General features: G+C 40.3%; 1 protein-coding gene across 1 annotated transcript in view; it reads left to right on the top strand.

Annotated features, from left to right (window-relative positions):
• Positions 1-21,003, top strand: part of LOC149284099 (serine-rich coiled-coil domain-containing protein 1-like) — a 304,267-nt gene that overhangs the window by 198,910 nt on the left and 84,354 nt on the right. Inside the window, exon 6 of the mRNA XM_089497149.1 lies at positions 8,523-8,600. Within this exon, the coding sequence (XP_089353275.1) occupies positions 8,523-8,600 (78 nt within the window). The remainder of the gene's footprint in view (positions 1-8,522; positions 8,601-21,003) is intronic.

Below are 21,003 nucleotides of genomic sequence, written 5' to 3'. Positions count from 1 at the left end.
TTAAAGGGAAAGTTATACTATTTGGGATCTATGTTTTTTAAACATAAAACATTTGTGCTATTACTTAATACTTGTGTTAAATAAGTAGTCTTTTTGCTTCCTTGTGCTTTGCCAAGCTTCTCTCTGAAGGTGTTAAATCACCCCAGTTGTGTGTAGACTAGGGAATGGTAGGTGTTTGGTTTACTCCATAGTTGCCAACATTTGAAGAAAAATTCCATAGACATTTTGCAGCACAGCTATCAATTAGTTTGAAAATCTACCAAACCCACTGCCCCAAAGCTCTACCCAATCTGTCTAACCCACATAATTAGCATTATTTAGTTGACACTGTCAGTATAAGTGTAAATATACAGTAGTAAGACCTTGTGTAGATGTGCTTCAGTCTGAGAGACATGTCTAAATCATAGAACAGCCATTACTTCTCAAAAAAATTACATGAGAGTTAACATAGCAAACTAAAAAGTTGAAAATAGGAAATAAAAGGTAAATAACCCTAAATGTCTATTCTCCATATTTAACACCATTCACAGGCCCACAGCACCTCTCTTGCCCTCCAACTTCTCTGCCCAAAAGCTTCCCACCTACTTCAAAAACAAAATTGACACCATCAGGGATAACATCCTCCCCCATAATATCAATCATATGGTACCTCAACCTCCCTCCTCACCTCAATCCATCCTCACCTGCTTCAGCCCAGTTCAACCCCTTGAGGTTGCCAAGGTCCTGTTGTCCTCCCACCTCACCACCTGTCCCCTCAACCCTGCACCTTCACATCTCCTACCACCCCTCTCTAGTGTGCTTACCCTAACCCAAATCTTTAATCTCTCCTTTTCCTCTGGTGTATTCCCATCCTCATTCAAACATGACATCATCTCGCCCATCCTATTAAAGAAACCTTCCCTTGATCCCACATCCCCCAAAAAACACCGTCCAGTTCCACTTCTCCTGCTAGCTTCCAAACTGCTGGAACGATTAACTAACAAACTTTCTCTCTTCAAACTCTCTAATTCACCCTCTACAATCCGGTTTACGTTCACAGCATTCTACAAAGACCTCTCAGCAGCCTTTGACACAGTCGACCACCTCCTCCTACAAACCCTCCATGGTCATGGCATCCGTGACACGGCTCTTTCATAGCTTAAATCCTACCTTTCTAACTGTACTTTTAGTGTCTCATTCACTGGAACTTGCTCCTCTCCCCTACTGCTATCTATTGGTGTTCCTCAAGGCTCAGTTATTGGGCCTCTGCTATTCTCCATCTACACTTCTTCCCTTGGACAACTTCCTTTGATTTCCAGTACCATCTATATGCAGATGACACCCTAATCTATATTGCTGCTCCTGACCTTTCCCCCTCTCTTCTAACTCGCCTCACTGACTGTCTATCAGGAACTTCATCATGGATGGCGTCCCGTTACCTAAAGATCAACATCTCTAAGACCAAACTCATGATAATCCCATCTGCTCTGTCCACTTTTCCTGACATCTCTATTACTGTTGACAACTCCACTATCCAACCAACAGACCAGGTTCACTGCCTTGGTGTCACCCTTGACTCTGTTTATGTTTACTAATCCCTGATTGTACTTTGTCCTTAGCTGTTATCACATCTTTATATGTACCCTGATTCAGAGTATACCTATCCATATTTATATATTTGCTATTCTGTAGCCAGCTACAGTCAATGAGTTGCTGGAAAATGTATAATGAAGTGCTGCGTTAAATTCCCTGTACAAAACCTAGATGGTACAAATGGACCAAAAATGATTCGGACTAATGTTTCAGTTCATTTTTGGCCCATTGTTTTTCAGGCAACAAATTTCATTCCCTGCCCATTTGCTTCATTTGAAACTTCAGTGAGGCATTTTTGATTCGGGAAACAAAATTTGTTGCACGGTTCCCACATTCACTCACACTCTCATTCTCTTTCCCATCTTCCTACGCACCCACTTCTTTATCTTCTATCTTCTACCTTCTCTTCTTTCTTCAATTCTTAAACTGCTATTGACGTCCTCCTTGATCCTTCATACGAATCGCAGAATTTACCAAAATTCAGAAAATTTGCAATTCATGCAAATCCAAATGCACATGTTTACTGAATAAATACATATCTTTCAGACGTGTCTCCCCTCACCCCTCATTCTGTTCCCAGTGGCATTGAAGAGAGGGTCATTAAAATAAATAAGATCCCCAATGGAGGGGCACAGACCATGTCCCGTACTCCCTCTCCATCCCTGTCCTGTGGCATTTTTTGTATGTGTGCTGATGCCAGTTAGCTTTAGTGGATTTGCAAGTTGGACTTTTGTCCAACTCATGGAAGTTTGCTGATGCAAACTCTATTTTTTAGCCAAGTGGTATGCACTAGCACTTTAATGAATAAACCCCTTTGTGCAGCTCTACTGATTCTGTTGGAGAGTGATTGTGCCTGGTGTGCACCTGACATCATGTCACATTCAAAAAATGAACTATTTTTGCTTCAGAGTTCAATTCACACTTGTGAATCCCTGTGAGGCGGAATGCGTGAGGCTTTATTAAATGATACCGTGCAATATGTCTTTTTAAAGACTCCAATGGTCATTCAGGCCATTTAAAGAAAGTTAAAGGTTGTGGGAGTTCAAATTATTTTAGCACTTCGAACAATAGTTGCCCGAAGGTATCTCAAGAAAACAAAGTAGGACTCGAAACTCCAGATTTATGATATTCTCATTGAAGGACAAACAGTTATTGCTTGTGGCTGTCCATGGGTGGCAAATTGACAGTGTTTATTATTTCACGGTTTTATGAAATAGCTAGACAGTTGAATGACAGATTGCAGATAAGAAATGTAAAAAGATAATCCAGTGGAGACTGACAAAAAGGTCACTCTTTTTTTTTTGTTTTTAGAAAAGTAACCTTTTTGTGAGTTGTTAAGTCTCCTCATTCAAAGTATAAGTATTCCTACGAGGTTAAACAGATTTTTGAGCCATACTTTTAATAGAACGCACGCTGCTCTACCTAGTTCATTTATATTCTGCATATCGCCTGCTTGCAGAAACTGATCATAGAGACCTGTAGGACAAACAATTATGGCAATAGACATGCAATTTAGATTGTCACTGATGGCTTCCAAAATCTTTAGTACTTCAGAAGTAGTAGAGACAAAAATACATAAACTTCCTGAACCAAAATGGAAGAATAAGGGTCTTTACTGCCAAAATATGCAGATTATTCAACATTTTAGAAAACGGTTAAACAATAGGAAGTCTTATGATTTGATAGCTAGATGAAAGTAAAAGGTTTTTTTTCCATTTAAAAGCACATAGAAATGTAAGGCATCTTAATTTTTACAGGGACTGGGGATCTAGTCTATCCATGGATTCTGTGTAGATTTCTGTATAGTACACATTGCTTGTAATATCTGTATAAACAAGGTAACAAAATAAATAAACCTAAAATTGTCTTTTTTCTCAAATGTATTATGTATTATAAAGCAGCAATCGTCCTCCACAATGTAGTCCTGTCATAAAGGGCTATTGAATCCTGATAGAAAGCCTACAAGTCTTTTATACTTCTTTGTTCTTCCTGCAGTGGAGAAAACTGACAAAATTGACAGGTAATAGATGTGACTTTGGTTCATTTTTACAGCATGGAAAACCATAGGCAGTCTAGAATGGCTGAATGGTTCTTACCTGCCATCTGAGTGTATGTTTCCGTGTTTCATTTACGTGATTTCATATTTTCCATGCATTAGATGGTAACCGTCACCTTTATGTCTGTTTCTTTTACTTGCCCCCAGTAATGCCTCTGTTACTGTGGATTGCTCTGAGTTTCGATAGTGCTGCAGGTCTGTTCTCTTTGCAGAAAGGAATACTTATGTCTAAACCTTCAAATTTCTTTGCAGACCCTTCTAGCTATAAACAGCTTAACAAACCTATATTTATTTAAGGTACATATTTTATTTATATGAAATTCATGCAAAACCTTTCATAGTGACTTTAGAGCGTTACGTGAGATTTTTGTCCCCACTGGCTGACTGTCTGACCCAGAGGTGGGATTATATCAAAGTTTACCTTTTGCAGTACTGATAAAGTATTTACAAAGCCGTGATATAGAAGGCCACCACAGGTCCAGGATCTATTGACTCGATATCCCATACGTTTCTGTTTTCTGCATCCCAAAGGTCCAAAATATGGAGATTTTCTCTACTTTAGGCCTTTACATCGATGTATACTTATAGTTTGGTAATTATTATATGGACTGGGCTAGAGTTGATTAGCCTAATTTCCATTTGCCTGGAATGCCCAAAAAAAACAGCATGAGTCTATCTATGACAATAGGGTTACTACATTCACTTAATACCAGCCAAACTTCAAGTTGGTGATAGCTGAACCCCAGCCCCCAGCTCTTTTTCAGCCATAACATTGACTGATTCTCTGAAATCAATATCAAATACTATAGGACCAATTGTTGGTATATATATATATTTTTTATTCATGTCAAAAACATCTTGAGGGGAACATTTTGTTCTACAGTATTCCTTCATAAAAGTATAATCTTGACAGGCTGACTTTATTACAGTATTTGAAGTAGCTTCTAGGGAGAGTGATGAAGATAAGCCAAGAAAGACAAAGATTAATAAAAAACCTACTCAGCTATGATATTTGCTGTGCTCTATAGCCAATGAATAGTTACACGGATATGGAGAAAATGCCAAAGATTACAGGGGGAAAAAATAAATAAAAATAGCAGATTAGACAGCAATGACATGATTCATAGTTTACTGTCTTTTCACTGGAGAGTTTAAGCTAAAAATCACACGTAATTAGGTTTTTTTTTTTTTAATCAAACAGCTGTATATCCAGTAGAAATATCTCATATACTGTATTTTAAGGAATTACATTTCAGAATACGTCACAAATCAATCTTATATTGCCCAAGGTGATATATCATTATTAAATTACATTATTTTTATCCCAGAGCTATGAAGATATAAAGGAGCACGCATGCTAAAGCAGATCAGCTGCTGCTTTAAAATATGCGCTCTAAAAAAATCATTTAAAGAGAAACACTTTATTGTATTTGTGTGACAAATAGCAGATCAATAAGGTTTGTCCTTAGAAGTGACACCACAAGGCACAACACTCCTCTGAATAAGGTTCCACCTGCAAGCTTTTCCTGTTCTCTCAGTTTGTGCCATGAATATGCAGAACGAAAGCCGGCGGGCTCCTGGTCCATAGCACCCCATACTTATCCTTACTGAGACCAACAGCAGTTTGGGTTTGGCAGTGTGTGGCTACCAACTGGATACGCCTGTCAGCACACTGTGAGAGTACTTAAAACTCCATGGCCACCTTTCATCCCTGGTCATAGAAACATAGAATCTGATGGCAGATAAGAACTATTCAGCCCATTTAGTCCTGATCTAAAGACTTCAATCGATCCTTTGTCTTGTCTTAGATCCAGGATAGCTTTATGCCTGGTCCATGTAGGTTTATATTCCCTCGCTGTATTAGTCCCTACTACTTCTGATAGGAGGCTGTTTCATTTATCTACCACCGTCTCAAATATAAACAATATATGCAGCTGTGAAAAATACCCAAGACAAACTGTTGCTTTATTGGGTATTTGTTATAGCTGCATATATTGTTTATTTTATTTATTTGAGAGTGTGGTAGATAAATGAAACAGCATCCTATCAGAAGTGGTAGGGACCAATACAGTGAGGGAATGTAAACCTACATGGACCAGGCATAGCAAACAAGTAGAAAAAGACCAAGGACACCGGAGTCACCAACATTGCTCAAGGTGGACATTTACTGGGGTCTGTGGTGGACAATTTAATGATGTTCTGTGGACTTTGCAAACCTTGCTACGGACACTGGTTCCCTGAGAGGAACACCCTAAGTATAGTAATGCAAAGTATATATATATATATATATATATATATATATATATATATATATATCCTTTCCTTGCATTTACTAAGTAAAACAGTTGTGTTTAATAGCAAATATATTTTATAAAATTGTTTTAAAACAATTTTTAAGTTAGTACATTCTCAAATGAGCTTAGACCAGAGATTTGCATTTACATTAAAAAAGTAAAATAAAGGAAGATCTTCGTGGCAGAATTATAAATATATTGCAACATTGGCAGTGAAAATGGAAAACACAAAAAGCCATCAACAAATTTTATTCTAATACTTTCCCACGCCATTATGCGACTACCCATATCCCAGGACTCAGGACTTTGTATGTTGTAACATAAGTTAGATACAAAGCAGAACATACCCAAGGGTAAATGAAGGAATTAATTCTGTACTGCAATGTAAAATGTTGCCAGCCACCAAAACAATTCCTTATTGGAATCCACTGTGCACAGAATCTGCACTGGGCGAGATATAACACTGTGTAAAGATTGCACAGCATGAACCAAAATCATTTTCCTGACGCTCATTAAAACTAGCACAAGTTTTTAAATGAGATGCAATAGGTAGTCTGCCCGACTTTACAATGCTGCATAATTAGGATACTGTTTAGATAAACTGTTCCTGCATATTTATTAAAAATAGGCTATGGGCTATGAAGGACTCCTCTGTCAATTTTTTTTTTTTACAAAAAAAGTGATCTTCAGATTTTTTAAGTTTAATTCCTTCCTGAGCTTGATATGTATCTGTCATCTTGAGTAATATCATCTGTAGGTAATGTGTGAGTCTTCAGAGAGAGGGATCAAATGGTTGACAGCTGTCAACAGCAGCTTGTCAGGTGGATTTATATGATTGTATCGAGACAGTTGGCAGTGCAGTATTTGAATGCGTGAAAGGACAAATTGATTGAAAATACGGAATGATTCATATCAATTGTCCTAGTGTCCTAGTGTCACGGTCTTGTAGAGCTTTGCTTTTATTTACCGAAACAATTCCATTGTTCATGCTTTATAAATACAAACAGGATGATGGAGGTGATGATGATGATTGCGATGAAGATGGTGTTGATAACAGCTATACCCTTATTGGTATATAGTCCCAGAACTTTTTTCTGGGTTAGGGATAGAGAGTTATACCCAACTTCTCTGTAATACCATTCATCTGCCTGAGTGAAAAATAATGGATCATGGATTTTTTAGAATATATGATTTGGTTATCCCATTTGGTTATACATAAAAGAGCATTGGTGGTGCCAGGGTCGTACTTGGGAGTATTTGGCACCCCTACACTTTAAAAACACCCACAAAATGTTTTTTGCAAAAAATAGGTTTTCCTGCTTTATCCCAGTGTTTCTCCACCCCCACAAAAATCACACAGGTTCCTAAAGAAAACAAAGTGTACCACAGTTGCCAAAATGTAAATCTGACTTTTTTTCTCCTATTTGATAAAACCATATTCAACGGCCAACACATCAAAAGTTCTAGTTATCAATTCAGCTAAGGGTTAGCATGAACAGAATCATTTGGCACCATGCTCAGTATTTAACATTAGACAGCTGTATATGCGCCAAAGGTAATGTTACTGGTAATTTATAAAACTGAAAAGTTTGCAGTCAAGTCATGTACACACTCCATAGTTAAGCATGGGGGGTAATGTAATATAAGGGTCTTCACCAAACACCAAAGCAATCTCTCAATCATTTTAGTTTTTCTTGTAAATCTTCACTGTTGAATAATCAAGTCCATATATACACACATGGTCTGTTTACTGAAAGGTTGAGTCATCAGTTGAGTTAAGGGTTAGTTGTACCTACTTGCATACCATAACTGGCCAAGCAACTGATGTTTTTATTAACATACAAGTTGTTTGCAAATTAACATGAGTGAAAATTAAGTGAATGAGATATGCATCCTTCATTGAGTATAATTAAAGGGTATTACTTCAATTATAGTCAATGGAGATTACATTAATCTGTTGGGTCAGGGATGTAGCTATGATTTAACCATTCTCAGTCTTAATAGGTGAAATACTTTATAAACATAGGTCGTAGTGGCAGATTCAGTGAGGGAATTTAAGCATACAATGTATAGGTATAAAGCTATAACAAAAGTTAAGACAAAAGATTAAAGGTTCAATGGCCAGGAGACCACATTGCCTTTATCAGTCCATTGGCCCCTATTTGCCGTTAGGTCCTTTGTTTCTGTTATTTTATCATCTTGTCTTGATTCTGGTTGTTTTCCTTAGCGTCTACAGTCTGACAGACACAACTTTTGTTTATATACTTTTTGAATGTTGCATTAACTATTCATTGTTGTCATATTAAAATGTTTATACTTAAAGGACAACTTTGTCTTTTACGGTTATCAGAAGTCTCAAAGAAAAGGAAGGCAGCCTGTCACAGGTCTTCGAAATGTTTTGACTGGAAATCAGTTCAACTTGTAAAGCAACCATGGAAGCTGTAAAATGATGATGTAAATTTGATGTTAGGTTGCAAAATAAACAAAGTAAAATTTGTTTAGCACATTCTTGACATTGAAGAAAGAAATCTCCTTTCTTATTTTATATGATGTTTTAGATTCAAGCTGTGAATACCAATTTTTATCTGTTTTATTTATAGAGTGCTGACATGAGCCCAGCAAGTAGTACAACTTCACTCCCAATAAGTCCTATCACGGAAAGAAACCTTCCTTTCAAGGTAAGGTATACCGTACGCTGTCATGTACTATATAAGCCGGTTTATTTCATATAAATCAAAAGTTTACACTGTTGACAAAATGGAACACCCCCTCATTACTTTTTATCACACAGGAACAAGTATTCATGGCTGCAAATCTCTGGGTAAATAAAGTTGGATTTTGAATATTCAAATAGCTTCATTGGACACTATATGCCACCCAGAAATTACTTTTATAGTGATGGTACTTTTTTAGCACTGACTCTCAGTTTCCTTTCAATTTTACCATACCTTAATTCCAACATGGCCCTTTTCACATGGAAGAGTTCTGATCTGGGTGCTCTGTCCCAGAATTTGGTGATCCTGTGTCTCAGTACAGAGATCAGTCCTGCAAAGGGTGTTCCCCCTCCACACTCATATCCAGGCACGGGTCACAGTCAGCCAGAGTGACTGGGAGAGATCCAACAACAAAACAAAAAATACCATCAAAGGGTTTATAGACTAAGTTGTAAAAACAAAAGATTAATGCCACCACCCCTTAGGGTAAGAAAGGGTTAACTGGGGGAACCTACATCCCAAAACAGTTGATTCAAAAACTACAGAACAAAGGTTTCTAAACCTTTACCCTTATTAGTAAAAAAAAATTTAATTAAGCTTCAAACAATAGGTGGAAATAAATCCAAACGTTTAGTCAACTCAGATGCTGCCCAACTGCTGCCAAATAAATGCACAAGACACCAAACAATAATCCTTAAACTTAATGTATTGTGATTGATGCATCTTTCCCTCTGTTTAAAAAGAAAATCTTGGTAGGTGTATCTGTTCCTCTGCCGTTCAAATGAACACATCATTACTGCAAAATGTTTCTAAATTAGCCATCTGTAGGGCCTTGGGAGCATACTACTTATTTATTAAACAAGGCAACCGAGTGACAGTTCAGGCATCATAAATAAATAAGATACCCTCTGGTCCAGTACAAGAAGGATGAGAAGGGGCACATTGTTATCATAGTAAGTTTCAAATCCATCAGGCAGTGTCATATTTTCCATGAGGAAGGTTAGACTCTTAGCTAAAATACAGTGTTTCTGGAGACTCCATATTCCCACTATTTTGTCTGTTTTCACGAAACTTCCCATCTCCGCCCTAATTACAAACATTTTTCTCCTCTTTTAAGGTGTTTGTGGAGGCAATTGCCTCTGTGCCATTGGGCACCTGGGTTGCTAGTCTGGCCCTTTATGCATGTTATTGGGGCCCTTGTGAAGCATTATCTCCTGTACCCAATAATCCATACTCTCTAATTACAGGTGCCCACATCAGGACACCTTTGTTGGGAAAGCATGGTTAATAGTGGGTTGGGGATCCATAGAAGTAGAAAAGAGCATGTTTGAACTAGGACTGGGACAGGAACATAGACTTACCTTCTTGCAATGCATTGAAGCAGATTACCATGACATCATATCCTAGCTCACAGCTTCAGTGCAACACAAGGTTGCCATGTTGAAGCTACAAAAGCACAGCTGAATTAACTTCACAGCTTGGTGAGATGAATTATTCTGCTTAACTATTCTGCTTAAATCAAAATGGTGGGATGGGCGGTCCCGCTGACGTGGGGGAGTTCCCGCTGACATCGTTGGGCCTTCCCACTGACGTCGGGGGGAAACACCCCCATGAAAAGGAAAAAATAGGCGGGGAGCGGGGCGTGACACGCCCAGCTCCCGCGACCTGGAGCATTCGGGTCTTGACCCGGAGAACCAGAGGAGCAGCGCTCACCCGGCAATCTCCGGGTCACACCCGGAGAGTTCCCAGGTATGGTAAATACTGATTGTTCTTAAAGGTTCTAGGCCTTAATATTCCCACCAGCTATTTGTTTTGAATTATTTGCTAAAATAACTTATTTTATAAATACCAAATGGTGTCTTAAGAAGACCACTTTATAACAAGTTATCATATGTACACTGTTGGCTGGCTTGTAAATATATTTTTTATTAATTTATTGCAAATGCATGCTTGTGTAAATTCTATTATTAATTTGTTGTTTTAATGGTTAAAATGTAAATGTTATGTTTCAAGAGCTTCCCAGATGCTCTGTTTGCACCCTTTCTGAAATCAGTCGGTTATATCACGTATAGCAATTTAGTTTGACAAGTTTTATTTATTTTTTTCCCTTCATTTTCCAAGAAGCATACAGACGCCGTACACTATTAAATTAATAAGAGTACTTTTGTTCTATTTTTGTATACGTTTTAGGAATTCTATTAAGGCGTGTGCCGTCATAAGAAGAATTGATTCCTCACTTTGAAATGAAATAATAAATTTCAGGAAATGAGCATAGTTGGCTATTTCCTAGATTTTATATTGTATTTCTAAATGGAAGCACTAGGCTATTTTTTACCTACACTAAGTATCATGGAAATAACAAATCTGTCATATGAAACTTAAAGATATGATTTATTTTAAAGAAGCATGTTTGAATTACTCTTACACAAGTTAGATTTGCAAGTGCCAACAGTTGTATTATTGAAGGTCTTAATTGATGGTTTTGTACTTAGTGGTCTGCTTGTGGAACAAGAGGAACTACCTCTCATATTTCTTAAGAACTTTAGTCTGCTGGTCATAATATGTCCTCCTACTGTCCTGTTCCCTTGTCTAATGTTTCTTGCTTGCGATATTGTGTTAAATGACTATCACTTAAACTAAACAGTATGGGAAATTCACATCTCTATGAAGACTAAACTGGGTTCCTTAAGCATTGTGAACCAGAAATTGGTCTCTGAGCACCAGACTATCTAAAAAGCATGCAGGGTCTGATATTAGAACTGTACATTTCTTTTCCCATGTTTAACTTTATAAGAAGGTACTGAATCATTAATTTATTGCCAATTAATATTAATATAAGTATTATTATTATTATTTGTGTTTTTGAATGCTAAATTGCTAGCTCCAGAGGGGATAATGATGGACTCGTACAAAAGTCAAGGTTGTTGGAAAAGGATAAATATTGCTGTCATTTTCAAGACAGAACTCTGCCCTTTTGATTGCTTTAGAAAATATGTCATGAAGAATAAATCTAGATTCATGTCAAGATTGCTGGGTATACATTTTAGTTTTATTTTCTTTACTGAATTAGTTTCGTATCCTTGCTTGAATAAGCCAAAAACAAAGGATAGCATGTCCTTCACATTAAAGACTGCCACCAATGTCTTCTGTCTTATCCAAGCTACATTGTAGAGTAGATCAGCCAGATTCCACCAACTGCTGTTGACTTATTAATCTAAGTCCACACAGTTAGTTAAAGGCAATACTTTTATATCCATAGAGGTGTCCAAGTCAATTTTCTATTAAGAGATATGTGGTTTTTAATCTTCACGAAACTGCTGTGTTTGGTGAACATTTCACCCCTTGACCTCCAAGGCATCATCTATTTTTCTGGGAAATACATAAGTATATAGGAGAATAGAATGCAATCTTTCTTTACAGCAAATATATTCTTGCAATTATGGTGAGTTTATTTTGTTGTGCACAGCTATGTTTTAATTAAAATGATTTTTACAAAATATAATACACTTCTAGAGTGAGACATTATCTGTTATAAGGTGCTTTAGATGCTGCGTAAATGACCATGTCCCTAAAGAGGTGACCATATGTGCAAATAAACATTATAAATAAAAAAATAAAGTGGGACTATGGGTTTTGGCTCCACAAAAGGGGGACTGCGCTTCCTAATCACAGGGACACTTGGAAGGTCTGACATTCTAAGGGTGCTGTTGAGACTATGCCCTTGTGGTTCTTCAGCCTATGTGTGCAGGGATGAATGATGTGCCATTATATGATGTCATAGTCTGCACTCTCATTCATCAGTAATCAGAGACACATAGAGGAGCTGAGAGAGTTCTCTGTTGCCTTTTATCTGGTCACTGCAGTGGGAATCCCCCCAATACACATGATGCTTCTCTCCATTCCAAGTGTCCTCCAAGGGCATACTATAGGCAGGAAAAATAAACTGAAACATAGCAATAAAGAACCTTTTTTTTTATTTTTTGCGGTATAACACAGTTTTAGCTGAAATACCTTTAATAATAATGCAAACAGTCCTCCTATTGTCCCATCTATCTATATGCTGTCAGAACACTATATTGTCTTTTGATGAAAGTAAGTGTAGTACTAGATCCACAATTATCATTTGTCTGTCTACATGTCATGTCTAGCAGTAAGCACAATTTGCTATTATATATGAACCTCTGAAATCCTATCCATTAAAGATTAGAAGAAGTGTATTGTGTACGCACATACTCTCTTACATACCAATGTGCAAATGACAGCACTGCACATTTTGCATTATGTAACAAATGTTTAAAAAAAACTATTTATTCTTGCATTTATGTTGGAAAAAAAATTATTCCCCTGTGTGTACATGTTTACTGTACATCGCATCTGACACACAACTGCTGATGCTCTCTGCAGCTTTGTTTTGACACACTAAGATTTGGCCTAAAGATTCCATGATATATATATGCACATCATATAAAATACTAGCACAAATTTTAAGCAGTAATTATTTTTTCAAGACAAAAAGTGAAACGCTGGCATTCCATTAAGATGAAAGAGTCCAACAATGTGTATCTAAAGTGTAAATATTCCTTTATTAGGGTTCATAGTTTATATTAAACATGAAAAATATCAAAAATATGAAACAAAGAAAAAATAAATACCAAAAACACACCAGCCACTAGAACAGAGAATCTGCTTAACACTTTTCGCACCTAAGGCGCTTTATCAAAATCAGCGTTTTGTCACTTTTTGTCTTGCTTTATAGTTGGAGTGGGTGCTCCACTTGAGCATCCATGAGAGACTCTTTCACCCGCCATTCAATCTACTAATACATGGTCTGAGCCAGGCCCGGACTGGGACAAAAAATAGGCCCGGGCATTTAAGCCTGAGCAGCCCATATTTATTTATTTATTGTTAAAGCCCACCCTTCATGTACCATCTTTGCATTTAATCATTCACACAAATCATTAACACATTCATTAATGCAGTCTCACAAATCATTCAAGCAATTCATCCACACATGAATTCATTAATTGTCATACGCATTCACACAATTCATCCACACATTTATTCATTCATTCTCATACGCATTCACACTACCCCCTCTCATCATCTTATCTGCCCCTTCTCACTATGTTCCCCCTTTTCACTATGTAACCCCCTTCCCCACTTCTCAATATGTACCGCCTCTATCTATCCCCTCTCCCCCTTTCTCACTACCTAACCCCCCTCTGCCCCTTCTCACTGCAGCCCCTTCCCTCACCCTATTTACCTTGTTGCCAGAGCAAGCAGCAACTGCGACCGCGCCTGTGGCAGGGCAGGATTGACTTAGGGGCTGATGGAGCTGCAGCTCCAGGCTCCTACCTTAAAATAGGCCCAGTCAGGACCGGACTGACTGGGCCTATATGGCCGCATTAAGGCAGAGCCCCTTAAGCCCGCCGCAACTGCAACCGGGTCCGCCACTCTAAGGCAGAGCCGGCCTTAGGTGTTCTGGCGCCCTGTGCGGACTACTCCTCTGGTGCCCCCCCATCCCAAAAAAAGAAAGGAATAAAAACTTGTAACAAAACTCCCCTTTCTCACTATCTATCCCCCTGTAATACTATCTACCACCTCTGCCTCTTCTCACTGTTATCATTATATACTGAGGCAGACATTGACGGTGGTACAGCGTAATCCCTATCACTATACATTGAGCCAGACATTGACAATAGTGCAGCATAACCCCAATCACTATATACTACGCCAAACATTGTTGTGGTGTAGGCCTACCACTTCATTGTCTGGCTTAGTAGTAGGGATGCACCGAAACGAATTCTGGACTGAAACCGAAAATGCAGCATTTACCTGTCCGAAACCGAATATGACCTCCCCACACCATAAAAAAAACCCTTTTATTTAAAGTAAGTAACACACCAAAATAGGACAAAACAATTAAAAAACAATATTATATGTATATATATATGATTGTTAACAGCAATCACATTCCTATCATGCCCAGGCATACCCAGATTCCAGGATGTACTCGCAGACTTGGCATGATAGGAGTATGATTGCCCTATCTACCCCTTCTCACTCCCTTCTGCCCCATCTACCCCTTCGCACTCCCTTCTCCCCTATCTACCCCCTTTCCCCCTATCTACCCCCTTTCCCCCGTCTCACGCCCTTCTCCCTATCTACCCCCTCCTAACTATCTACCCTCTCCCTCTTTGAAGTTCACTTACCTTTCAGGAGTCCTGCGGTGAGGGTGCAAGGCCTCTGCCTCCCAGCTCTGCCATTGTATGGAACAGTATAGAGTGATGGGAGTTATGATGTACTTTTAGAGCATAATTAGATCATGAAAAAGACATTGGAAATGGTACAGCATAACACCCATCACTCTCACACACTTACCAATCCACACATATATACCAATCCACACCTATATACCAATCCACACCTATATACCAATCCACACGTATATACCAATCCACACGTATATACCAATCCACACGTATATACCAATCCACACGTATATACTAATCCACACATATATACCAATCCACACACATATATACCAATCCACACATATATACCAATCCACACATATATACCAATCCACACACATATATACCAATCCACACACATATATACCAATCCACACATATATACCAATCCACACATATATACCAATCCACACACATATATACCAATCCACACACATATATACCAATCCACACACATATATACCAATCCACACATATATACCAATCCACACATATATACCAATCCACACATATATACTAATCCACACATATATACCAATCCACACACATATATACCAATCCACACACATAAATACCAATCCAAACATATATACTAATCCACTCTCACTGAATATTTTCCTACCTTTCCTCTTTTCTCCTTACAGCTCCTTTTCCTCCTCTTCGCTCCTCTTCTTCAGTTCTTCTGTCTTCTCTGTCTTCTTCCGGTTCAGAAGGCACGGACAGCGGTGGGCGCGGCTTCAGTGTTGTGCGCCGGGATCTAACAACGAACCCCGGCGCACAGTAGCTGTTGCCGCGCGGATCACAAGGGAGCGGTATCGGAGGTCTTTAGCAGACCTCCGGCTCCCTTGAGTGATTTTAAGCCGGGTTGAACCCGGCTTAAAATCACTCAAGGGAACCGGAGGTCTGTTAAAGACCTCCGATACTGCTCCCTTGCGAGCCTGCTCCTCCAGCGGCGGACATTACTGTCCGTCTCTGGAGGGGTGCCGGGTGCCGCAAGTTGGCACCCCCTGATGAGCGGCACCCGGTGCGGACCGCCCCCTAGAGTGTGACGCCCTGTGCGGTCGCACACCCCAAAGGCCGGTCCTGCTCTAAGGGGCCGGGAAGCCCCCACCAGGGCCGGCCTTAGGGGTTTGCGGCCGCACAGGGTTTAAATTAAAACATCGGGGTTTTTTTTCAACTTTATTTAACATCCTCCATGTTAAATAAAGTTAAAAAAAACTTTATTTAACATGGAGGATGTTAAATAAAGTTAAAAAACCCCCGATGTTTTAATTTAAACCCTGTGCGGCCGCAGACCCGTAAGGTCGGCCTTGGTGGGGACTTCCCGGCCCCTTAGAGTGGCGGACCCGGTCGCAGTTGCGGCGGGCTTAAGGGGCAGGTGCCCCTTATGCCCTGCGTTAATGCGGCCGTAGGTAGGATAGGGGCCTGGAGCTGCAGCTCCATCAGCCCCTAAGTCAATGCGGCCCTGCCGTGGCCCAGCCCACCGGGCAAACGCCCGGTGTGCCCGATGGCCAGTCCGGGCCTGGTCTGAGCTACCCGGTTGACCCTTTCTATGAATTTGCATGGCAAAAAATGTTAAAGGTGACAACTATCATATGCATTAAAGTACGATGGCTGGAATGTCCCTTTTAGTTGTATGGAGTATATTTTATTTCCTTTTGTTTTTTTCGACTCTGTGTAGAATATTGCTAAAGCAAATAATACAGACAATATATAAGCTTTGCTTCTCAATATCATCTTTTCTTCTGTAAAATAATAAGATTAGTGCTGGCAGTTGTAGAACAGCATTATACTTAGCAGACCTAAATTAAAATTATTTATTGCCTTAAGGTACTTTCCCTAATAAAGCCCGTTTAAAATTAAGTAACCAGTTACTTAGTAAAATGTAAAATAATAACTGTGATGATATTACGGTTTGTAACAGCTTGTAATGTAAAACGGAGTCTTTTATTGGTAATGGGGTATAATGTAAAGGACAAGCCGGCCTTTGAATTATTGTCTATCTTCGGAACATTCCACAGTGGGTGTTGGAATGTAACCTCGGAGAGCATTAAAGCTCATTAGGCCATGCTTCACTGAATACGAGAAACACAAATAAAAGTAGGGGACATATCTATTTTATTAATGTCAGAGACAAATGTACTTGGAACTTTCTCCATTATCTTTCATGCTTTAAGCATGCCGATCTCTTAATAAGGAGCCTGTGACATCCTTTCCCAAGGATAATTGTTTTAGCTTTCCACAGTGTCACCTTGCAGATCTCATATTAAGATTAATTATGCCAAATATCACACACGTGAAAGTGCCGGCTTTTTTTTGTAGTTAACAGTCCTATTTGAGTGGAAAGCAACTATAAGCTATAAAAAAAAAATATATTTTTTTTTCATAATCCAAAACAGTTTTCAGATACTCTAATTCTATTAATAACATTTAGGTTTAAGGATTTACCTAACGATACTGAATTTCACACTTTTGTAACTAAATGTAAAATTGCAGCCATCATTCTTAGTACTGTTGGATGCCAAAACTTCAGCCCAAAACAATAATTTCCTGATCATGTAAAAATTTGCATCATTAATACCTTTTGCTGAAAACACCTCCCTTTCCCCGCAAAACCGTCTTGGCCTCTTGGAGTACTTCTGCAAAGAGCGGAGCCACGACACACACCACAAGAACAATCCCTCCAATTGGTGAAGAGGGTGTGCGCAGAGGCTTCGTCGGGGAGGCCTAGTTAACAGAGCGGATACTGGGGAGAAGCAGAGGAAGACCAAAGAACAAAAGAGGCAAGAGAAGAAGTGTATCTGCGGAAAAGGTGACAGGGACCCACAAATAGTCAGCGGAGAAGGTAGGGGGACATTTAAAGAGTGTGAGAGAGAGAGAGAGTGATTAAGAAGTATAACGTTGTGATAAGTTAACCAATTCCCTGAAGGACTTTGACAAAATACCCTTGAGGATATGCTGTCAAGCACATATCTAAAATCTTTGATTTACCTAGATGACATTGCAGTAATCGTCCTGATCTTAAAAAGAGTACCTTCTACAAGTTATTAATACACTTCTCAATCATTCGCAGCTCTGGAATCAATCCGAAAGCCCGTGAAGTTCACTGAAATTGTTCCTCATTTTGAGAGAAACATGTCAAAATGGTACGGAATTTAGGGGAAGAAATAATGCTACACTATTATGAGGTGTCTGACTTAAAAAGTGCCCCGGTTTAATAAGGAAACATTAGCCGAGTAAACATTATCATTACCATTCCCATTGTGACGTTTAAAGTACAAGTCTATGAGTCAGTAAATCTTGCCTTTTTTTATGAAAAAATGAATACCCTACTTACACTGAATATCTGTAATCTCCTACGCCCAGTAGACATTTGATGAAGATTCCTTTATTGAATTATGTTATAAGCCAAACTATGTAGATAGTGAGGTCCCTTTTAAGTCATTAAACAAATAGAAATATAATGTTAATTCCACAAAACTAAGGAATGTGCCAGTTGTAAAAAATATTAAAGCTAGTGGCATTTAAACATTAAACTGCTGCCTAAAAAAGGCAAAAAATTAATAGATTCTATTAGGAAGTTTTAAGATAATGACCCAGTGTTATTTTAAGTTCACAGCATTCCTGAAACATAAGCAACGGACACGTCACCTTAGACAAATTAATATTAAACAGTTTTATTTATTTTTGAGTAATATTAACTTATAACCATGGAAACTGGCATTGAGAGATTTTGCTTTCTTCTAGTTGTATTTTTGATGTCACTCTATGTTTAGACGCATCTTTCTTCCTTTCCCACAGGCGATGCACCCATCCTTCTTTTCTTCTTTTCTTTCAAACAAAGAGGGCAAAATCTTACAGTGACTACTACTTAAGCTAGATGCATACAGATATTCAGTACATAGGAAGCTTGTTTTTAGTGATACTAGAACTCTGGGCAAACTTTGTGACCCCCCCCCCTCGTTATTGTCAAATTGCAAACTTCAGAAAAGTCTATGAGCATACCTGGGAACTTCTGGGCTCTGACTACCCGGAGCCTTCCCTTGCGGGATGCATCCAGGACTGCCCACTGACGTCAGCCGGCAGTCCCGTGACATTGGTGGGAGGTTCGCCAATTTAAAGAGAAAATGGGCAGGGAGCGGAGCTTCACCCGGCAATCTCCAGGCAAACCCGGAGAGTTCCCAGTTATGTCTATGAGATCTGGAACACAGGTATTGCATTTTTTCATCTTGTCTAAATATATTCCAACCATAGCCAAGCAGACTTTTACATTTTTCTAACCCTAGTTTTATGTTACCCCCCATCTCCCAGGGAAAGGGATTCAGTTGTATTTATTGGGCTACTTTCCCTCAGTCTTGTCCTACAATTGACTTCTCTCTTTCTAAAACATAGTCAAGTACTTTTGGTAACATTATATGGGCGATATGGCATCATGTTTTATCACTTAGGTAAATAGTAAACACAACACAGTACATAATATAGTAAGATTCAGTAGGGCTACATTCAAGAGTCAACCCTAAGTGTGATCTATATACCAAAAGGCAGAGTTCCCAGGTACGGTGAACTCCTGTCACCAAACACCATATTGGGCCTGGGCAGGCAGGCACTGGCAGCCCTCGGAGCAGCACTGAATTTCCCGAATATTATATATTGTACATATTATAATATATAATAATGTCTGGTTTTCTTACCATTATTTATTTATCAATGAAAAATTATAGATGATATGATAGATATATAATTAAAAAAAAATAACTTATACAGAGTAAAAAGGCAGGTTGTGTACAAATCGCTACAACACTCTTGTCCCACACAAAAACAATAATACAAAAGAGAATAGAGGTGGTGTAACCCACCACAGTGAGTGGAGCGAATAAGCAAATAAGGAGATATAGCTTATCCCTTTGGGGTTAAAGACGATCAGGGGGCGTGTCCAGCCGCCAAGGAAGATGGACGTCTGAGCTCTGTGCTCCGCTGCCGCCCGCACTTTCATCTGCTGTCATCCGGCTGCCAGACACGATGGGGCGAAATAAAAAAGCTCCCGCCGAACCCCCAACCCCGAGCGGTCGCACCAGAGAAGCCGCTAACTCCCTTCGGGAGTATTTCAGGACGCCTGCGGACTTGGCCTCGCAGGCCTTGGCGGACCACGCGGCGGACTCGCCGGCCAGCTCATCCTCCCTGGAGGAGGCGACGTCCGTTCCTGCTCCCGCGCTGCCTCACCACTCACCTGAGGTGCTCCGGCTGTTTTCCTCGGCGCCTTGGCGCTCGGACTTCTCCACCCTCATCGCGGAGCTCCGGCAGGTGGTCCGGGACGAAGTGGCGACCCTCCGTACTGACCTCTCCTCACTGGAGCACAGGGTGACGGTCCTGGAGGAGGCCTCGGCCTCGCAGCAACGGGTAGGCCAGGCCGTGACTCGGTCTGCTGAACACCACCTGCGCTGCCTCCGTGCTGTGAGGAGGCGGCTGGAGGACCTGGACAACAGGGGACGCAGGCAAAATATTAGAGTCCGGGGTGTTCCTGAATCTGAGGCCTCTGAAGACCTGCTGGCCCTTCTTACTACCCTGTTCTCCGGCCTCCTGGGCAGGGCTGTGGACGCCTCGGCGGTGGTAGACAGGGTGCATCGTGCCCTGAGGCCCCGTGGGGACCCATCTAGTCCTCCCAGGGACATTATCTGTCACCTGACGGACTTCCGCCTCAAAGAGGCCATAATGTCCCGCGCGCGGGAAGTGCGCACGTGGCCGCTTAATGGCGCGGTTGTCACCCTGTTCCATGACCTCTCTGACCTCACCCTGCAGGCCCGTCGCGCCCTGAGGCCCCTGACCATGGAGCTTCAGCGCCTTCACATCCCCTATCGCTGGGGTCACCCGTTTGCGCTCCTGATCCGGCACAACAACACGTCGCTGACGCTGCGGCACCACCACGAACTCCCCCGCTTGCTGAGTGCCCTGGGCCTCCCTGCCTTGACCGTGGCCGACTGGGCTCTGTCTGGCCTTGACGCGGACGACGGGCCGGCGAGGCAGCCACTCTCTCGGCGCACCAGGCGTGGATTGCCTGAGCAGCCTACCCGGCGCGAACCACCAGCACCACAACCTTTCTCGCGCCATCTGGAGAT

This window comes from Sceloporus occidentalis, unplaced genomic scaffold, assembly GCF_023333645.1.
Source record: "Sceloporus occidentalis isolate IW3139 unplaced genomic scaffold, rSceOcc1.0.p SCAF_99, whole genome shotgun sequence".
Lineage (NCBI taxonomy): Eukaryota > Metazoa > Chordata > Lepidosauria > Squamata > Phrynosomatidae > Sceloporus > Sceloporus occidentalis.
The sequence above is the reverse complement of the archived record's forward strand: the minus strand, read 5'-3'. Positions and strand labels throughout refer to the sequence as shown.